This window comes from Orcinus orca, chromosome 14 (assembly GCF_937001465.1).
Source record: "Orcinus orca chromosome 14, mOrcOrc1.1, whole genome shotgun sequence".
NCBI classification, from domain to species: domain Eukaryota; kingdom Metazoa; phylum Chordata; class Mammalia; order Artiodactyla; family Delphinidae; genus Orcinus; species Orcinus orca.
Window position 1 is genome coordinate 55296029 of NC_064572.1, and position 21039 is coordinate 55317067.

Genomic DNA, 21039 nt, shown 5'->3' on the forward strand with positions numbered 1-21039 from the left:
GTGAACTGGTTTAGTTGCAACAAGGTGACATTACCTTCAGTAAAAGTTCAGCAAAGTGGTCAATTATAAAATAAATATAAAAGCCAGTAGTTTTCATTAACAATAACATGTTATAAAATACCATTTTAAAAGATGCCCCTGAGGGAGGAGCTTCAAGATGGCAGCAGAGTAAGACATGGAGATCACTTTCCTCCCCACAAATACATCAGAAATACATCTACATGTGGAACAATTCCTACAGAACACCTACTGAATGCAAGCAGAAGACCTCAGACCTCCCAAAAGGCCAGAAACTCCCCACGTACCTGGGTAGTGCAAAAGAAAAAAGGAAAAACAGACAAAAGGATGGGGCCAGGACCTACACCATTGGGAGGGAGCTGTGAAAGAGGAAAGGTTTCCACACACTAGGAAGACCCTTCATGGGTGGAGATTGCGGGTGACGGAGGGGGGAAGCTTCGGAGCCACGGAGGAGAGCGCAGCAACGGGTGCAGAGGGCAAAGCAGAGAAATTCCCGCACAGAGGATCGGTGCTGACCAGCACTCACCAGCCCAAGAGGCCTGTCTGCTCACCTGCCGGGACGGGCAGGGACTGGGAGCTGAGGCTTGGGCTTTCGAGGTCGGATCCCAGGGAAAGGACTGGGGTTGGCTGCGTGAACACAGCCTGAAGGGGGCTAGTGTGCCACAGCTAGCTGGGAGGGAGTCTGGGAAAAAGTCTGGAGCTGCCAAAGAGGCAAGAGACCATTGTTTCGGGGTGCGTGAAGAGAGGGGATTAAGAGCACAGCTTAAAGGAGCTCCAAAGACAGGCGCGAGCCGTGGCTATCAGTGTGGACTCCAGAGACGGGCATGATACGCTAAGGCTGCTACTGTAGCCACCAAGAAGCCTGTGTGCAAGCACAGGTCACTATCCACACCTCCCCTCATGGGAGCCTGTGCAGCCCACCATGCCAGTGTCCCGTCATCCAGGGACAACTTCCCCAGGAGAACACATGGCACGCGTCAGGCTGGTGCGTCATGCTGGCCTCTGCCGCCGCAGGCTCACCCCACATTCCGTACCCCTTCCTCCCCCCCGTCCTGAGTGAGCCAGAGCCCCCAAAGCAGCTGCTTCTTTAACCCTGTCCTGTCTGGGCAGGAACAGACACCCTCAGGCGACCTACACGCAGAGGCGGGTCCAAATCCAACGCTGAACCCCGGGAGCTCTGCAAACAAAGAAGAGAAAGGGAAATTTCTCCCAACATCCTCAGGAGCAGCGAATTAAATCTGCACAATCAACTTTATGTACCTGCATCTGTGGAATACCTGAATAAACAATAAATCATCCCAAATTGAGGAGGTGGACTTTGTGAGCAACAATATATATTTTTTCCCCTTTTTCTCTTTTTGTGAGTGTGTATGTTTCTATGTGTGATTTTGTCTGTATACCTTTGGTTTTACCATTTGTCCTAGGGTTCTGACTGTCCTTTGTTGTTTGTTTTCAATATAGGTTTTAGTGCTTTTTATCATTGGTGGATTTATTTTTTGATTTGCTTGCGCTCTTCTTTCTTTTCTTTTTATTTAAAAAAATGTTTTTAATAATTATTTTTTATTTTAATAACTTTATCTTATCTTCTTTCTTTCTTTCTTTCTTTTTCTCCCTTTTATTCTGAGCCGTGTGGATGACAGGCGCTTGGTTCTCCAGCCAGGCGTTAGGCCTGTGCCTCTGAGGTGGGAGAGCCAAGTTCAGGACACTGTTCCACCAGAGACCTCCCATCTCCACATAATATCAAATGGCGAAAATCTCCCAGAGATCTCCATCTCAACGCCAAGACCCAGCTCCACTCAATGACCAGCAAGCTACAGTGCTGGACACCCTACGCCAAACAACTAGCAAGACAGGAACACAACCCCACCCATTAGCAGAGCGGCTGCCTAAAATCATAATAAGGCCACAAACACCCCAAAACACACCACCAGACGTGGACCTGCCCACCAGAAAGACAAGATCCAGCCTCATCCACCAGAACACTGGCACCAGTCCCCTCCACCAGGAACCCTACACAACCTACCGAACCAACCTTAGCCACTGGGGACAGACAACAAAAACAACAAGAACTACGAACCTGCAGCCTGTGAAAAGGAGACCCCAAACACAGTTAAGCAAAATAAGACAGAAAAAAACGCAGCAGATAAAGGAGCAAGGTAAAAACCCACCAGACCTAACAAATGAAGAGGAAATAGGCAGTCTACCTGAAAAAGAATTCAGAATAATGATAGTAAAGATGGTCCAAAATCTTGGAAAGAGAATGGAAAAAATACAAGAAACGTTTAACAAGGACCTAGAAGAACTAAAGAGCAAACAGTGATGAACAACACAATAAATGAAATTAAAAATTCTTTAGAAGGGATCAGTAGCGGAATAACTGAGGCAGAAGAACGGATAAGTGACCTGGAAGATAAAATAGTGGAAATAACTACCGCAGAGCAGAATGAAGAATGAAAAGAACTGAGGACAGTCTCAGAGACCTCTGGGACAACATTAAATGCACCAACATTCGAATTATAGGGGTCCCAGAAGAAGAAGAGAAGAAGAAAGGGACTGAGAAAATATTTGAAGAGATTACAGTTGAAAACTTCCCTAATACGGGAAAGGAAATATATAATCAAGTCCAGGAAGCACAGAGAGTCCCATACAGGATAAATCCAAGGAGAAACACACCAAGACACATATTAATCAAACTGAAAAAAATTAAAGACAAAATATATTAAAAGCAGCAAGGGAAAAACAACAAATAACACACAAAGGAATCCCCATAAGGTTAACAGCTCATCTTTCAGCAGAAACTGCAAGCCAGAAGGGAGTGGCAAGACATATTTAAAGTGATGAAGGAGAAAAACCTACAACCAAGATTACTCTACCCAGCAAGGATCTCATTCAGATTTGATGGAGAAATTAAAACCTTTACAGACGAGCAAAAGCTAAGACAATTCAGCACCACAAAACCAGCTTTACAACAAATGCTAAAGGAACTTCTCTAGGCAGGAAACACAAGAGGAGGAAAAAACCTACAATAACAAACCCAAAACAATTAAGAAAATGGTCTTAGGAACGTGCATATCGATAATTACCTTAAATGTAAATGCATTAAATGCTCCAACCAAAAGACACAGACTGGGTGAATGGATACAGAAACAAGGCCTGTATATATGCTGTCTACAAGAGACCCACTTCAGACCTAGGGACACATACAGACTGGAAGTGAGGGGATGGAAAAAGATATTCCATGCAAATGGAAATCAAAAGAAAGCTGGAGTAGCAATTCTCATATCAGACAAAATAGACTTTAAAACAAAGACTATTTCAAGAGACAAAGAAGGACACTACATAATGATCAAGAGATGAATCCAAGAAGAAGGTATAACAATTGTAAATATTTATGCACCCAACATAGGAGCACCTCAATACATAAGGCAAATACTAACAGCCATAAAAGGGGAAATCTACAGTAACACAATCATAGTAGGGGACTTTAACACCCCACTTTCACCAACGGACAGATCATGCAAAATGAAAATAAATAAGGAAACACAAGCGTTAAATGATACATTAAACTAGATGGACTTAATTGATAGTTATAGGACATTCCATCCAACAACAACAGAATACACTTTCTTCTCAAGTGCTCATGGAACATTCTCGAGGATAGATCATATCTTGGGTCACAAGACAAGCCTTGGTAAATTTAAGAAAATTGAAATCGTATCAAGTATCTTTTCCAACCACAACGCTATGAGACTAGATATCAACTACAGGAAAACATCTGTAAAAAACACAAACACATGGAGGCTAAACAATACACTACTTAATAACCAAGAGATCAATGAAGAAATCAAAGAGGAAATCAAAAAATACCTAGAAACAAATGACAATGAAAACACAATGACCCAAAACCTATGGGATGCAACAAAAGCAGTTCTAAGAGGGAAGTTTATAGCAATACAATCCTACCTTAAGAAACAAGAAACATCTCAAATAAACAACCTAAACTTACACCTAAAGCAATTAGAGAAGGAAGAACTAAAAAACGCCCCAAAGTTAGCAAAAGGAAAGAAATCATAAAGATCAGATCAGAAATAAATGAAAAAGAAATGAAGGAAATGATAGCAGAGACCAATAAGACTAAAAGCTGGTTCTTTGAGAAGATAAACAAAATTGATAAACCATTAGCCAGACTCATCAAGGAAAAAAGGGAGAAGACTCAAATCAATAGAATTAGAAATGAAAAAGGAGAAGTAACAACTGACACTGCAGAAATACAAAGGATCATAAGAGATTACTACAAGCAACTATATGCCAATAAAATGGACAACCTGGAAGAAATGGACAAATTCTTAGAAATGCTCAGCCTTGGAATGAGCAAGGAAGAAATAGAAAATATAAACAGACCAATCACAAGCACTGAAATTGAAACTGTGATTAAAATCTTCCAACAAACAAAAGCCCAGGACCAGATGGCTTCACAGGCGAATTCTATCAAACATTTAGAGAAGAGCTAACACCTATCCTTCTCAACCTCTTCCAAAATATAGCAGAGGGGGGAACACTCCCAAACTCACTCTACGAGGCCACCATCACCCTGATACCAAAACCAGTCAAAGATGTCACAAAGAAAGAAAACTACAAGCCAGTATTACTGATGAACATAGATGCAAAAATCCTCAGCAAAATACTAGCAAACAGAATCCAACAGCACATTAAAAGGATCATACACCATGATCAAGTGGGGTTTATCCCAGGAATGCAAGGATTCTTCAGTATGTGCAAGTTGATCAATGTGATACACCATATTAACAAACTGAAGGAGAAAAACCATATGATCATCTCAATAGATGCAGAGCAAGCTTTTGACAAAATTCAACACCCATTTATGATAAAAGCCCTCCAGAAAGTAGGCATAGAGGGAACTTACCTAAACATAATGAAGGCTGTATATGACAAACCCACAACCACCGTCATTCTCACTAGTGAAAGACTGAAACCATTTCCTCTAAGGTCAGGAAAGAGACAAGGTTGCCCACTCTCACCATTCTTATTCAACATAGTTTTGGAAGTTTTAGCCATAGCAGTCCGAAGAGAAAAGGAAACAAAGGAATCCAAATCGGAAAGGAAGTAAAGCTGTCACTGTTTGCAGATGACGTGATACTATACATAGAGAATCCTAAAGATGCTACCAGAAAACTACTAGAACGAATCAATGAATTTAGTAAAGTGCAGGATACAAAATTAATGCACAGAAATCTCTTGCATTCCTATACACTAATGATGAATAATCTGAAAGTGAAATTAAGATAACACTCCCATTTACCACTGCAACAAAAATAAAATAGGAATAAACCTTCCTAACGAGACAAAAGACCTGTATACAGAAAATTATAAGACACTGATGAAAGAAAGATAATACAAACAAATGGAGAGATATACCATGTTCTTGCATTGGAAGAATCAACATTGTGAAAATGACTCTACTACCCAAAGCAATCTACAGATTCAATGCAATCCCTATCAAACTACCACTGGCATTTTTCACAGAAGTAGAACAAAAAATTTCACAATTTTTATGGAAACACAAAAGACCCCGAATAGCCAAAGCAATCTTCAGAAAGAAAAACGGAGCTGGAGGTATCAGGCTTCCTGAGTTCAGACTATACTACAAAGCTACAGTCATCAAGACAGTATGGTACTGGCATAAAAACAGAAATATAGATCAAGAAAGCCCAGAGATAAACCCCAGAGATAAAGGAGGCAGGAATATACAGTGGAGAAAAGACAGCCTCTTCAGTAAGTGGTGTTGGGAAAACTGGACAGCTACATGTAAAAGAATGAAATTAGAACACTCCCTAACACCATACATTAAAATACACTCAAAATGGATTAAAGACCTAAATGTAAGGCCAGACACTATCGAACTCTTAGAGGAAAACATAGGCAGAACATTCTATGACATAAACCACAGTAAGGTCCTTTTTGACCCACCTCCTAGAGAAATGGAAATAAAAACAAAAACAAATGGGACCTAATGAAACTTAAAAGCTTTTGCACAGCAAAGGAAACCATAAACAAGACGAAGAAAAGACAGAAGACCTAATGGGCAGAAGACCTATATAGACATTTCTCCAAAGATGATATACAGATTGCCAACAAGCACATGAAAGAATGCTCAACATCATTAATCATTAGAGAAATGCAAATCTAAACTACAATGTGACATCATCTCACACCAGTCAGAATGGCCATCATCAAGAAATCGACAAACAATAAATGCTGGAGAGGGTGTGGAGAAAAGGGAACCCTCTTGCACTGTTGGTGGGAATGTAAATTGATACAGCCACTATGGAGAACAGTATGGAGGTTCCTTAAAAAACTAAAAATAGAACTACCATATAACCCAGCAATCGCACTACTGGGCATATACCCTGAGAAAACCATAATTCAAAAAGGGTCATGTACCACAATGTTCATTGCAGCTCTATTTACAATAGCCAGGAAATGGAAGCAACCTAAGTGTCCATAGACAGATGAATGGATAAAGAAGATGTGGCACATATATACAATGAAATATTACTCAGCCATAAAAAGAAACAAAATTGAATCATTTGTAGTGAGGTGGATGGGACTAGAGTCTGTCATACAGAGTTAAGTAAGTCAGAAAGAGAAAAATACCATATGCTAACACATATACATGGAATCTAAAAAACAAACAAACAAAAAACGGTCATGAAGAACCTAGGGGCAAGACTGGAATAAAGACGCAGACCTACTAGAGAACAGACTTGAGGATACGAGGAGGGGGAAGGGTAAGCTGGGAGAAAGTGAGAGAGTGGCGTGGACATACATACACTACCAAATGTAAAATAGCTAGTGGGAAGCAGCTGCATAGCACAGGGAGATCAGCTCGGTGCTTTGTGATCACCTAGAGGGGTGGAATAGGGAGGGTGGGAGGGAGGGAGATGCAAGAGGGAAGAGATGTGGGGATATATGTATATGTATAATTGATTCACTTTGTTATAAAGCAGAAAGTAACACACCATTGTCAAGCAATTATACTCCAATAAAGATGTTAAAAAATTTATAAAAATTTTTAAAAATAAAACAAGTCTACTTTAAAATGGGAAAAAAAAAAAAAAAAGTGGCCCTAATCACAAAGACATAAATTACCAAGAAATGATGGGACTCTGTGAGGAAAACTGTTAAATAAAAGTGACGTGGGAAATTAGACTGGAATACATGAAGGGAGATGTGGTACATCAAATTCTCCCCCGATTTAATCTATGAATTTAACAAAATCCAAAACAAAGTGTCTGTATGTATTTTTGTTTGCTTGTGTATGGGTTTTCTTTTTAGGCTTGCTATTTTGAAAGAAAAAAGTTTGAGAATAGCTAGGGAATTTTGTAGAAAAACAATGAAAGACACTTGTACAGCTGAGTATTACAGAGTACAACAGAACTCTAGTAACTAAAACAGTGTATAATTGGTACAGAAATTCATATAGAAGAATGAAAGAGCTGGGAGTCCGGAACACTTCAGTTATAGGAAGTAATGATGGATTGTTCAGTAAGTGGTATTGGAACAACTGGTTACCTGGCAGGAGAGGCAGGACAGCACAGTACAGTACAGTTAAGTGCAAAGACTGTAGACACACTGCGTGTGTTAAAATTCCAACTTGCTAGTACTTACTACCTGTAACCTTGGACAAATGACGTAACCACTCTGTGCCTCACTTCCTTCTTCTCTTCTCCCTATGGCATTATTGCAAGGGTTAAGTGGATTAAAATTTGTAGAAGGCCCAGAGCAGAACCTGTCTCATAGAATGTACCTACTAAATGTCAGCTGTTATTCTGTCATTTAGGGAAAACAACAAGTCCATTCCCTACCTCATACCCAGTACACACGCATAATAAATTTAGGTGGATTAAAGATTTAAATTTTTTTAAAGTGTAAAATACTAAAGAAAAAGGTAATTATTTAAAAAGAAAATAAGCTTGGATTGGAAAAGACCTAAACGTGGTCACCAGAGCCAGGAAACATAAAAGCTTGATCAATTTGTCTATAAAAATTTAGTGTTAGAAAAGTACGAACAACTAGGAAGGAACATTTACAGTGCATATTCCAGAGAGGAATATGCTTCTTTAAAGAAATTGCTTTTAAAAAACAAATATGCAACATGACAAATACTGCTAGTGTCCATCCAGATCCTTTTTTTTTTTTTTTTTTTTTTTGCGGTACGTGGGCCTCTCACCATTGCGGCCTCTCCCGTTGCGGAGCGCAGGCTCAGCGGCCATGGCTCATGGGCCCAGCCGCTCCGTGGCATGTGGGATCTTCCCGGACAGGGGCACAAACCCGTGTCCCCTGCATTGGCAGGCAGACTCCCAAATACTGTGCCACCAGGGAAGCCCCAGGTCCTTTTTACCAGGCTGGTGTACCCCTTCTCCAGCTGCTGCAGATGTTGGATATTAATGGTTTATCCTCACCCTCCCCTGGAGGTTGGCCCATGGTGAATGCCTGAGCAGGGCCTTACAGCCTGGCCTTCTGGCCTCTGTGGTGCAGTTTATGCTCCTGAGCTCCCCATGGGATTAGGTTTAGGAGAGACTTCTTAAACCATGTCTTTGCCTCTTTTCTTTTCTTCTCCTGCCCTGTCCTGTTTTCCTCAGTCCCTTATAGACCACTGTCAAGAAATCACTTCCACAAGAATCCTTATTTCAAGCACCGCTTCCAGGGAACCTGACTTAATAGAAAATTGAGCAAGGAAGACTGGCCCAGAAAAATGCTCAATAAACCTGAAGATGCTGAACTTTTTTAGTAATCAAGGGAAAATAATCAAAAATATATCTTTCTTTTGCTAATTGGGTTGAAAAGACATTTATAAAATGAGTATTTTCATGATTGTGGGGAAAGGCAATAACATTGTGGAAGGGATAATTTGATACCAACCTTATAGGTATTTCTATAAATGTATTTCTTCAGAAATAACTGGTTAGGTGTAAAGGATGCATGGATAAGAATATTCATTGCAACAATGTCTAAAATGGGAAAATGGAAACAACCTGAATGTCCAATAATGATAGGATTGGTTAAATGATCCATTGTACATTGAAACATAAGACTACCATTTATAAAGATGTCTAGAATAAGTTGTTCAACTGAAAAGAGTTATAAAGCTAAATGTACAGTGCCCATATGTAATGTGCACAGAAATAATCAGCGTCATTAAATTAGGATTATTGGTGATGTTTGCTTTCTTCATTCATTTCTATAATTGGCTTAATACTTAACGAGCATGTATTGCTTATTCAAGGGGAGAGGAAATTTTTTCATTTGGGGGATAAAGGCAGTATGACAGATGTTATGACATGGAGAAAAAAAGTACAGCAGGAACACACTTGAGACTAACAAAGTCTTAGTAAGAGTTAAGGATGGCTTCCTGGAGGACATACAGCTACCCTGAAGGGGAGGAATGAGGAGAAATGATGCAGTGGGGTGGGAAGAAGAGCCTTCCAGGGAGTTGGCACAATATATGAGAACAAAAGCTAGTGCCTGGATTTTTTAAGAAACTGAAAATTCAGTAGAGTTGAAATTTGCTGTTTAGCTAGGAAAGTAATGAGAAATAGATGAGAATAAAGAGTTAACGGCAGCCAGATTTCAAGAGTTTTAGAAAACGTTAAGGCACTTTTATTTCATCCTGAGAGAAGTGGGCAGCCACTGAAAAATTTTGAAGTGGAGAATGACTTGATCATATTTGCATTTTAGAAAAATCACCCTGGCTGCAACTTGAGGAACAGACTGGAGGGAAGTGAGCTGAGGGCGTTTGAGTAATCTGGGAGCTGCTGTGGTGATCTGAACTAGGGGAGTGACCCCTAGGATGAGAGGAAGTGGACAGATTACAGCACCCCTTAGGTAGTATGCTTGGTAAGAAGTCTTGGTGGTTGGTTGAAAGAGGGATGAGGCAAAGGGAAAGTCTAGAACAACTTCCAAGAGTCTCCATCGGCCAGTGGGACATTCCCTTCACTGGTAAAAGGACACAAGACGCGGACTGTGGGTCTGGCTTAGGTGGGAGCTGGCTTAGGTGGGAAGACAGGGAGCTTATAAAAGTTGAGCGCCAGGGCCTTCCCTGGTGGCGCAGTGGTTGAGAGTCCGCCTGCCGATGCAGGGGACACGGGTTTGTGCCCCGGTCCGGGAAGATCCCACATGCCGCGGAGCGGCTAGGCCTGTGAGCCATGGCCGCTGAGCCTGCGCGTCTGGAACCTGTGCTCTGCAACAGGAGAGGCCGCAACAGTGAGAGGCCCGTGTACCGAAAAAAAAAAAAAAAAATGCTGACTGCCAGTATGACAGAAACTTGAAGATTTTGCCTGAAGTGTTTATCTTTTCCATTAGCAAAGGTCACTGAGTTGGCCTTGTTATAATGGGACTTATTCCATGTTGATTCTCATGCCCCCTCCTCTGTACTAGTGCAAATCTTTATATACAGCAACACAAAAGTGTTTTAACCCCTTACTTCCTTCTCTCCTTTAGCTTCCAGCTCTTGTGGGGAGGGGAATTTGAGGAAGACATCAAGAGAAAACTTAGCCACGTAAATAATAACACACCCAAGCTATGCTGTGGGAGACATCATTGCAGCAGTGGAGATGCTGCCTATGTTGTAGGTGCTTTACTTGGAAGAAATGGAAGGACCCCCAAGCCCTAAGGATCTGACGGGTTAGAGCCAGGACCCTCAAGGGAGAGCAGGGGGTGGCAGAAGGGGATTGAGAGGGAGATAACAGAGAGAATGAAGCTCCTGACACGCCCAGGAGGTGGACTCTACAGATTGTTCAGAGACTAGATAGAAAAGGTACAAAAACATTTCAAACCATCCTCACAACTCCATGATCAGCTAACTGGAGGATCTTCTGGGTATGGACTGTGCCTACATGCCCTCTCAAAGTGTTAGAGGCATAGCAAAGAGGTTATGAGTTTTATCCTATCTGGGGTGTTTTATGGGAGGGGTACTAGTGCGAGTGTTTCACGTTGGCCTTCATACTTTTCCCATAACCTTGCCCTTTTCTGTGTTCTCTCTGCTGCCTGAACGCTGTGCTTGAATAACTCCAGTTTATCCTTCAGACTCCCCTGAAAGGTTCCCACCTCAAAGAAGTCTTTGTAGAAACCCTCTCCGTGGCCTCCCCATCGAATGACGGGCCTCCACAGCTTAGACTCTCAGCACTCTGTACTTTTTACTTCTTTATATACTTACTGCAGATTGTTACCGTATATTTATTTCTGTGATTATTTCTTTAATATTCATCTATTCCAGGAAGGCAGGACAGGGACAGTTTGGTTTTCTCATCACAGGTCATAGCACCTGGCCCAGCACGTGGCGGCAAAGTAGCTCCCCTTGGAGGTCAGCAATCATTGGCCAGGTGTGTTTTCTCGTGGGCAGGCTTTGCCATTACCGCGGTTGTGCACAATAATTGTTAATCCTCAGATTAGTCAAGCCCCAGGGGAACATCTTAAGGGAACACCTTAACTTGCAGTAATCATTTTGCCCACCAGAGGTCTCTTTCTCCCCATCACTGGGGCCAAAAAAGCTTGAACTCCTGGGTATCTTTATGGTTTTCACAGCTGTGCTGCTCAATGTGGCTGTGCTATACCACCACTTCCGCATCGCCTGGGGGCTTGTCGGAAATGCAGAATCTCAGGCCCCACCCACACTGGAGGAATCGGAATCTGAATTTTAACAAGATCCTCAGGTGATCTGTGTACACGTTAAATACTGAGAGGTGCGGTTCTACGGGACACTCCTAATATGAAAAGCTTGGAAGACAAAGAAAACCCCATCTAAATGGCCTTTTTGCATGATTCTCACTGAAAGGAGGAAAGAGGGTTAGGATTTGCTTTTATTATGAACATAAAATATACATACAGCATAATATACATTTACACATTTACAATTCGCAGTTACTTTCATCTCTTTTGAACTCATTCAGTTCTGCACGGCCCAGCGGCCCGCTCCTTCCACTTACACTCAAGACATTCTCTTTACCTTGGTACGTACAGCGTGTGACCTAGTAAGAATTACCAGGCCCAGGCGTCGAATGGAGGGCTTTACAGTCCTCACAGAATCACTTTCATTCTGTTTCCTTTCCTGTCGCTACAGGCTTTCCATGGCCTCACACTTCAGCATGAAAAATTCAGGAGAAAAGAAGGCTGCAATAATCCCCTTTGTCTTTCAAAAACACCCTGAAACATCTTCCATGAGCGAGGTGACACGTAAGTTGGCACTGACAGCGCTTCTGGTTAACACAGTTTAAGGGCTACCTATGGGAAGAGGCTCTGATGTATCCCATAGAAACTAAGCTTGTTCTCCAAATGGGTGACCACAAAGGATCTGAATGTCAGTGGTATCACAGTAAATAAATAAATAAACAGTAATAAATACAAATAAATAGAGTGGGTTTCACTAAGGGAAATGTCAATACCTACGTCCCTGTGCTTTCTCAAAACATAATTAGGTGCCGCTTTACAACAGTTGATAAAGAGAAGCTGGTTTTCATGATGAGTTGCTCTTCGGGGCGGTGAAGAGCAGCCAATGGAAGCTTCTATCGTCGTTTTCCTCAGAATGTCTCTATGCGAGAGGCTTTGTAGGAGTTCTCTTTGAGGCTGTCAAATATTGCTTTGGTTCCATTCTGCCACTGTAGCACCAGATCTATCGGGGTCTTCCCAGCCTAATCAAAATAGAGGAGGGAATTTGACTTCCAGGGGGGAGGCGTCTATAAATTCATCTCGTGAGTGTGTGTGTGTGTGTGTGTGTGTGTATTTAATGAGGTAATGGATAGGTGTATGTTATTGAAGTGTTTTATGTTTTCCATTATGAGTGATTTGCAGTTTATATTCAAACCAGCCCTTCACTGTTTCTCACGGGAATGCTTTTGGCATTTCAGATTAGCAATGGTTTTCTTTCCTGTGGGATATCCCAGGTGGTGGTAAAAATCCCCAGTCCCTAGACACTAAACAGCAAGAGTAAGCCAAGTCATTTTCAAACTCAAAAAATGCCTCCATACTTACCCAGTATCCTGCAAAATGGGTGTGGGGAGGTAGTAGTATCCCTCTTGGTCAAGAACCACTTCCTATCAATTTGGAAAATGATTCCTGATTGATAAAAACTGGTGGAGAATGAGCTGCTTCAACACCTTGGCTTAAGTACACAAGTACCACTCCAAGGGGTAGATTTTTCACAGCTGCTCAGAACTTACATTGGTCTCTCCCAGGAAATTTATTTTTCTTGGAGATGATATCAATGATGTATGAATAAATAACTTTTGAGACCAAAAGTTTTTTACCTTAAGCATACATCTCAAGATATTTACAACAATTAAAACTGTGTCACCTCTCAACTCTTGTCTTTAAATTTGAGAAGTCCTAAAATTTTCCATCTCTATTCATTCAGAAGTCTCTCTTTATCCCAGAGACTGCAGACTGGCAGCTTTGAGATGCAAATAAAGCTAGAGACCTGTTTTGGCCCAAACAGAGCTTAGATTTTTTTTAAACCTGGAATTAATTGGCAACAGTTGGAAATTAAGAGATTTCCCAGCTGAATTTGTGATCTCTGTGAAAAAACTGGGAGACCTGGCAGCACAATTCCCGTGGTTTCACGGAGCAGCAATGGGCTGAGTTGGGGAAGGGCTGCTACCTTTAAGTAAGCTGTGTGCATGGCACCAGCAGCCACCATGTAAGTCATCTATGCCATCTGCCTGGAACCTGTGAGGATTTGAGTTAGTGGCCCTGCAACCTTCATTCTGGACCTTCTCACCTTGTAGCATCGCACCTTGAGGGACACTCATCAGCAAACATGAAGACAGAGTTTTGGACAACAATACAGTAATGTATTGTTTCCAGTTCCCTTCAAGATGGTGTCCAATAGCTTAGTGGTCTTTTCTGGGAACATCCATCCATTGGGTCAGTGACATTAACAGTTCCAGAACCTTTATGCTGGGGTCTTACTGATAATTCAGAGCCCTGAGCACTATTTGAATATTTGGAGCTATTCTTTCATGAATTCCTCGAACTCCTCTGTATTGAAATTTATCTCGTGATTCCCTGAATTGGCAGGTGGACTCTCAACCACTGCGCCACCAGGGAAGCCCCCTCCCAGTGATATTTTTAAAGCTTAGATGATGCTTGAGTGGGAATTGGGACCATGAGGAAAATTTGGTTACATTCCCTGGCTTACAGATGAAGCTTAATTAATACGTACTTATAAAGGGGACTTATACAAGCATTTTCAGGGCCTAAATACAGGAAAGTATTTTGAGGGATGTGCAGATAAACCAAAGAGGAGAATGAACAGAAATTATCTCAAAAATATAGGCAATGGAGCTTCCCTGGTGGCGCAGTGGTTGAGAGTCTGCCTGCCGATGCAGGGGACACGGGTTCGTGCCCTGGTCTAGGAAGATCCCACGTGCCGCGGAGCGGCTGGGCCCGTGAGCCATGGCCGCTGAGCCTGCGCGTCCGGAGCCTGTGCTCCGCAACGGGAGAGGCCGCAACAGTGAGAGGCCCGCGTACCGCAAAAAAAAAAAAAGAAAAAAAAAAAAAAGGCAAAAGCATGGCTCCCCCTGGAAAAAGTGGTAGCCTGTCATGCTGCTGTAAGGAGGGGAGGACTATTCAGAATTACTTGGATTAGATGTTGATTAATTTGAGTTCCTTGGCCCTTGGTTGCATTGACCACTGTGGAATTTTTGACAACTTCAGCAATGGTGGGTGTCTTTATTCCTGACTACCCCAAACCTTGCTCAGCCAGGGATGGCCAAGGCAGACTGTGCTTATGTCTGTAAGCGTGGGCGGTTTGGCCATCTTTTATCTTCAAGGCCAAATTTTTAAAGAATTACTACAGGCTATATTAGGCACCGAGGTCATAGCAGTCACGATGGCTTCCCCATCTCTGACCAGGTGATCTGAGTCCTTGCCAAACTCGGCAATGTCCTTATGGGAATGACCAGGGGCATTTAAACCATCAAGAGACCCCTGAAATGTCAACACTACCGTTGTAAGAATCTTTTCAAGTATGTGAGCCATATTTCTGTTCGTTAGAAAGCTGGCAAGCAGGGCCCCTTGCTTGAGCACTTACACAGTTCTTGATGTTGAGGTCGGCGCCATACATGATCAGGAGTCTGATCATCTTGTACCGGTTCAGCCTCACGGCGTCATGCAGGGGGGTATCTCCTTCCTAGAGAAGCAGAGTGAACAGACAAGGTGAGCCTGAGGCCAGGAAGTGGGTCCTGCAAGGGTGCCCGGCTGGGGCAGTTATTCCAAATATGTAAATGAGTGAAGCTTTAGGAGGCCAAACTCTGCCGGGCTACTCACTCGGTCCTTGGCGTTGAGTTCCGCCTCGCAGGCGATGATATGCTCTGCGCACTCGTAGTGGCCGGTCCTCACCGCCACGTGCAGCGCCGTGCTGAGCAACTGCAAAATGCAAGAGCCTGCTGTGTCCCTGGGCTTGAGGACAAAGGCTGCCCAGACCCCAAGGCATGTGTGAAGGGGAGAAGTGGAGGAGGGACAGGGTGGAGGAGGGGAAGAAGGAGGGGGACAGGAGGAGGAGAAATACCTTATCCCGCGCACTGATTTTTGCTCCTTTGTTCAGCAACAGTTTTAAGACATCCAGGTTTCCTCCGCGGCTTGCCCAGTGAATGGCTGTGGATTCAAGCTATACCGGGAAGGTAAAAGGACAGGAGTTAGTGAAAGAAGAACCTAGACAGAGGAATTAGTACTTCGTTTCTAAAGCCCGGGAACGCCAGGTTTGCTAGGGCATCCGTGGGTGACACTGGGCTGTCCTCGTCTAGGTTGCCAGTTGTAACTATTGTAGTCGAAGGCTCTTGCCTAGTGTTTTGGCTAAACTCTTAAGTGTGTGAATGTGAGTGTATGCGCTCCTGTGTATGTATCTATGTGCGTGTTTGCATCGTTAGGAGGTTCTTAATAAACCTAATAAATCTTTTTAAAAGAGGATAAGAACTGCAATTTATTGGGAATTTCCTCGTGCCAACATAGTGCCGCGTACTTCAGACACAATGATGCTCCCAGCAACATTATGAAGTGGGTATTCTGTGCTCGTTTTGCAGATGAGAAAAACAAGGCTCCGAAATATTCAAGTTTCTTGCCCAAGGAAACACAGCTAGTAAGTGGCAGAAGAGATATTCTAACCCACAGTCTGCCTGGAACTTTTAACCGCTTTTGCCAGGTAGACTCAAAAGTTCTAGACAAATGTATTTTAAAATTCTGGCAGAATAAAAGTAGTCCCTTCCAAAAGATGTTCATCTGGATCTGACACTTCTCCCTTGTCCCTGTTGTTTTTTCCTCATCCCTTGCTGGTTCTCTCCTGCCATTTGTGCCAGCACACCCTCTGTACCTTGACCATCCTCACTCGTGGTCACTGCACTTACTCATAGGAGTAAGTCTGGTATATCCCTGGCCCTCCAAATCCCATGCTCGTGAATTTTTGTGTCTTTCTATACAAACTTTATATTTTGTTTCTTTTCTTGTTTTTCTGTGTGTACGTCTTTTGGGTTCAATTTTGGCCAGTTCCTTTGGACTTTTCCAGTCCCTTTTCCACTTTGCTGAAAAGTCAAATTGAGCTGTATTTAAATAAAGCATTTTCCCAGCTCAATCTTCAGGTCATAAAATATGCTGTGTACCGGTCTGTGTAGAAATCACAGTGGTTGAATTACTGAGGTCTGAATAGCAGCTACTTTCCGTAGATGAAATTCATTTTGTATGCAGTCTAGCCCCAAATCTCACAGATGGCAATCAGCATCTATCATATAAGGTGTGCAGCTAGAGAATTCTGAGATGCTGTTGGCAGCCAAGGGGCCAGGAGCAGGCGGCCACATATGGTGGAAGGACATGGAGCCTGAAAGGCAAGTGTTGACTGCGTTACCTCTCAGTAAGGCTACTGACTTGATAATGACCCAAGTCTTCGATGAGGTTATTGAATTCTGTCCAGCAGCTCTCACTTCCTTCGTTTCCCTGGAACACTCCTCTCCTTTCAGTATGTGTAGAAAATACTTCCCACATGACCTCCCAACTTCCCTTTGTATGGAGAAACGAGCTTCTGCCTAGTTCTTGCAGATCAATTTTCAATACAGTCAGCCCCCTTTTCCATTGTAGGTTTTCTCAAGTTTCATATAGTCTACTTACTTTGGCTCACTTCCAAACAAAGAAATATATTTACCATATCACGGAATTCAATCTGGGCTCCAGCTTCTATTAACTTCTCCACAATTGCCAAATGTCCTTCTAAGCATGCTCTATGAAGAGCTGTCCGTTTATACTGTCAAAATAGAGATTTAAGAAAGAGAGAGGGAGCGATGCATATAAAAATGAGCATAAATCCTTTCTAAGAAGTATGAAGCTGGAGACTCTGATGACCTAGCTGATAGAAACTTGAATGCTTCTTTATGAATTAGAAATGTCAAATTTACTAAACTTGTTGTCTACAACAATTATTCTGCAACTGAGATTTGCGCCTCTTGCAACATACATTTCTAAGCGCTTCGAGGTCTACATCGAGGCACATGGGCTTAAAGATTCAAAACTACCTAAATGCTGACATTTCCCTTTCTTGTATTTTGTGCCTTCATGGTGTCTGTAGTATTTGCCATGCAGTTCAGGCTGTTTTCTTCCATCTGGGACGGTTGATAGGTTGAATATCAAAAAGCATTCATTTTTAAGAAAATGAGAGACATTTTTCATTCAACTTCAGAAATGATTCCCCATTCCAATTCATGGGGGAAAGGATACAAAAAGGATTAGTGATTTCTGGTAAATGGCTTCATATAAATGGATTAATAGACCGTGCTGGAACACCTTTTAGGCATTTCACTCCAATGCCCTCTATTTTCAGATAAGGAAACTGAGGTCCAGAAAATGCAGATTGGCTGCTAAAAATCAAATAGGCCAGTAGTGATAGAGCTAGCACTTGAACTCCAGTCTACAGATTCCCTGTGTGGAGCTGATGTATTTGAGTCCAATCAAAGATAATGCTAATAATATATTTCTCCATTGGTGACTCGTTGGTCCTGCCATATTAAGAGTCTATCCCAAAGATCTAAAAATTAAAGACAAGCTGAAAAAGCAGTCAGAAGTATATTAGAGTGCAAAAAATAATGCAATCCCTAGCACTAATCCAGCATTTTCTTTTTTTGGACCACTGCACTCCCCTGTTATGCTATTGGCATATGTGGCAACAGCTGGGGAGACTGTTTCAGGTGGATTGATTTTTGGCACTAGATTAGCAAGGCTGCAGCAAAGCATAAGAAACACAAAATTAATGAGCTGGATTTTGCAGTGCTTTGTATAAGCCTTACCTCATCACAGACATCTGGATTGTTCTTGTCTGACAAGAATTTTTCTACTACTGGCAGTTTATTCTCCAGGGCAGCCTTCAGAAAACTAGGCACATCCACAGGTTCTGTCTAAAGCCGAAAAAACAGTGTGAGAGTTACCATGGGTTTTCCAACATTCAATCACACCCTCCACAGATATTTATTCCCCTGTAGCCTAATGCCGAGGTGTAGTACTGCAAAACCAAGCAGCCCTTACGATGATTTCGGGTTCAGGTTCCTTCACAACTGGAACTTTAGTTTTCCTGTATTTTTTCCTTTTCTTCAGTTGAATGATGATTTCAAGGTCTTCTAAATTTTCAAGCTTTGATCTTTGTTCTAGTTTTTTCTTCTTGAGCTAAAAAAGAAATCCATGTTTCAAAATACAGTGAGTTCTACTGACAAGCATTCTGGTTGTGTCAAAACAGAATCTGCAAGGTCTGAGCTAAGTACGTGAACAGTTTGCACAAAAAGATAAAAAATTTATAATAAGTCTTTGACTTGGATTTAGTGATTTCTTATTCAAGTACTTAGGGGTCAAATTTTTCCGCTAATTGCCTTCATCTTCACTTTCCTTTCTCATAGCATCAGCTTTTCACTGGAGATAGGATCTAGTCTCTAAGTGATGATTTTGTAATTATTTCCATAAACAAACCCCAGATTTCTGTAGAATTTTGTATCATGCTCATGAATTTTTTTTTTTTTTTTTTTTACCCAAAAGACTCCACTAATAAGTTTTAAGCTCTAAAATTTCAATGCCATTGTCTTTCAGGTGGCCCACTAAGCAGGGCTCATGAAATAGACTATCCTGGACTACAGCTAACAAATGCATGTTTTATCTGTGGTTAGTAAGTAATGAAAATTCACCCAGCAACACATTTTGTCAACACAGAAAGCGGCCACAGTCAAACAATGATCCTTGGACCACAAACCACATTACTAAGAGAAAGAAGGCTCCCTTGTTTGGGATTAACCAGACAGTGTAAGACATCAGAAATTCACTGGACACATTTCTCTTTCCAAGTCTTTCAATCAAAACACAGTCACAGAACATACAGTGATTGATTTGGAATCCAGAGGTCATAGTCTTGCCAAAGAATTATTTTCTGCAACCTGTCCCATAGAAGTTGCCTCTTTATAGGTTAGAATCTGGTAAAGAAACATCTTTGGAATGGTTGCATTTGTTTGGTTTCTCTCTCTTCTCCTTCCTGTCTGGCACCTCCATCCTCTGCCCCGTCCCCAACCTCCCACTCATGAATTTCATGGAAGGGTCTTACCTCTGCCTCTCGCTGTTTCTCAGTTTTCCACTGTTGCTCCCGCAGGCTCACAAAGTGGGCTGGAAGTGTTTTCAGGTCGTCTTGCTTCTCTAAAGTGACAGCAGCTTCATACTCTCCATCTCTGAAATCCTCAGGAAGGAACTCCCCAGCGTCCCCACTGCCATTCTTCTTCCCTGTAACCTACAAGGGAAGATGGCAGGGTCAGAAGTAGCAGGCCTGTCCTGGGGTCATTCTCCACAGAAGATGCTGCAGGCAGCCCCCAGCCCTCCCTCCCTGCTGACAGTGGCCTCCATTGCAGCACATTCTCCTATCTCAGGCAGCAACGAGTTGCTGCAGTGTTCCAGGATAACCTTCAGATGCTTGTCCCCCTCTCTTGGTTAAATCAAGGTTTAGGTTAGGTTGAAATGTTTAAATCTACTTTTAATCTACTTAATCACATTTCTCCTAGGAAAATCACAATCTGTCCTCCGCATCCCCACCGATTATTTAAAATTCTTTCATTTTAGGTTGATGATCCCTTGCCTTGAGTTATAGTTTCCAGACATATATTCTTGCAATAGAACTTCTCCCCTAAGGCATTTTGATAACTATACATGATTACACACTTTAGTAATAAAAGCAAAGGAGAAGATAATAGATAGGAAATATGTAGAGAATTCATTACTGCCAGCTCTCTTTTTCCAGTTTCACTTATTTCATCACATAAACCAACCATTTTCCATATATGACATTTTCAGAGTACCAGCACATTATGCAAGAAAGAAAAGGGCATTTCAATTTTCAAATAAAAATCAAGGCTGCCCCATTTTTCACTTCGTAGAAATAATGTGCTTTACATACCAGCTCTTCTACTTTCAGAACCATCATGTTGACCTAAAGTTCCTCTGTCTGTTTTCCTCCTGGGGGTTGAAACGTTGAGTCGGCCCTGGGGAGCCCCCTTGCTCTGATCAGCTTATATAGCTAGGGCCGGGTGAGCTAATCTTCCAACCTGGGAACCCAAGTAATACCCCTGCCCCCACCCGGGGCCAGCTCAGAGGCAGGTGAAGTTTCATTCCAGACTCAGTGTCTGGGAAGCAGGAGAGGGAGGGGATGACAAGTAACCCCACTGAATATGTGAATCAGGAAGAAATGTGAGAGGGCCATTCCTTTGGCAGTGACCACACCACTCAGCAATGCAAGTCATCCTATTTATCGGGAAGCCAGGGGACAGCTGTCTGTTGACATTGCACCACACCACTGCTCCTTTTCCTTCTTTGTCAGCTTTCATATGACTAACCCTATCAAGAAAATGTAAATGCCCTGCGTATCACACCACCAATAATATCTTTCTGATAACCAGACTTATCGACATGTCACTTGAGGGAAGTGTTGCTTCAGGACATCCTATTCCC

At 42.3% G+C, this 21039-nt stretch overlaps 1 protein-coding gene and 1 long non-coding RNA gene across 2 annotated transcripts in view; one reads left to right on the forward strand and one right to left on the reverse strand.

Annotated features, from left to right (window-relative positions):
• Positions 1–7914, forward strand: part of LOC125960952 (uncharacterized) — a 275883-nt gene extending 267969 nt beyond the window's left edge. Inside the window, exon 2 of the long non-coding RNA XR_007471151.1 lies at positions 6382–7914. This is a non-coding gene — a long non-coding RNA (uncharacterized LOC125960952). The remainder of the gene's footprint in view (positions 1–6381) is intronic.
• Positions 7915–11879: 3965 nt separating this feature from the next.
• On the reverse strand, positions 11880–20746 carry ANKRD1 (ankyrin repeat domain 1). Its single transcript, XM_004279387.3, has 9 exons — positions 20489–20746; positions 19649–19828; positions 18592–18729; positions 18357–18464; positions 17222–17320; positions 15602–15700; positions 15361–15459; positions 15125–15223; positions 11880–12725 (listed from the first exon to the last, which is right to left on the reverse strand). Exons 1-9 carry the CDS (start codon positions 20513–20515, stop codon positions 12615–12617), a joined length of 960 nt encoding a protein of 319 aa, XP_004279435.1. The 5' UTR covers positions 20516–20746; the 3' UTR covers positions 11880–12614.
• Positions 20747–21039: the final 293 nt, after the last annotated feature.

Coding starts and splice junctions, on each gene's coding strand:
- ANKRD1 (XM_004279387.3), bottom strand. CDS start 20,515: ATGATGGTTCTGAAAGTAGAAGAGCTG. Junction 18,730..19,648: donor AGAAACAGCGAGAGGCAGAG/GTAAGACCCTTC, acceptor TTTCTTTTTTAG/CTCAAGAAGAAAAAACTAGA. Junction 15,701..17,221: donor AGATTGAATTCCGTGATATG/GTAAATATATTT, acceptor TTCCCGGTATAG/CTTGAATCCACAGCCATTCA.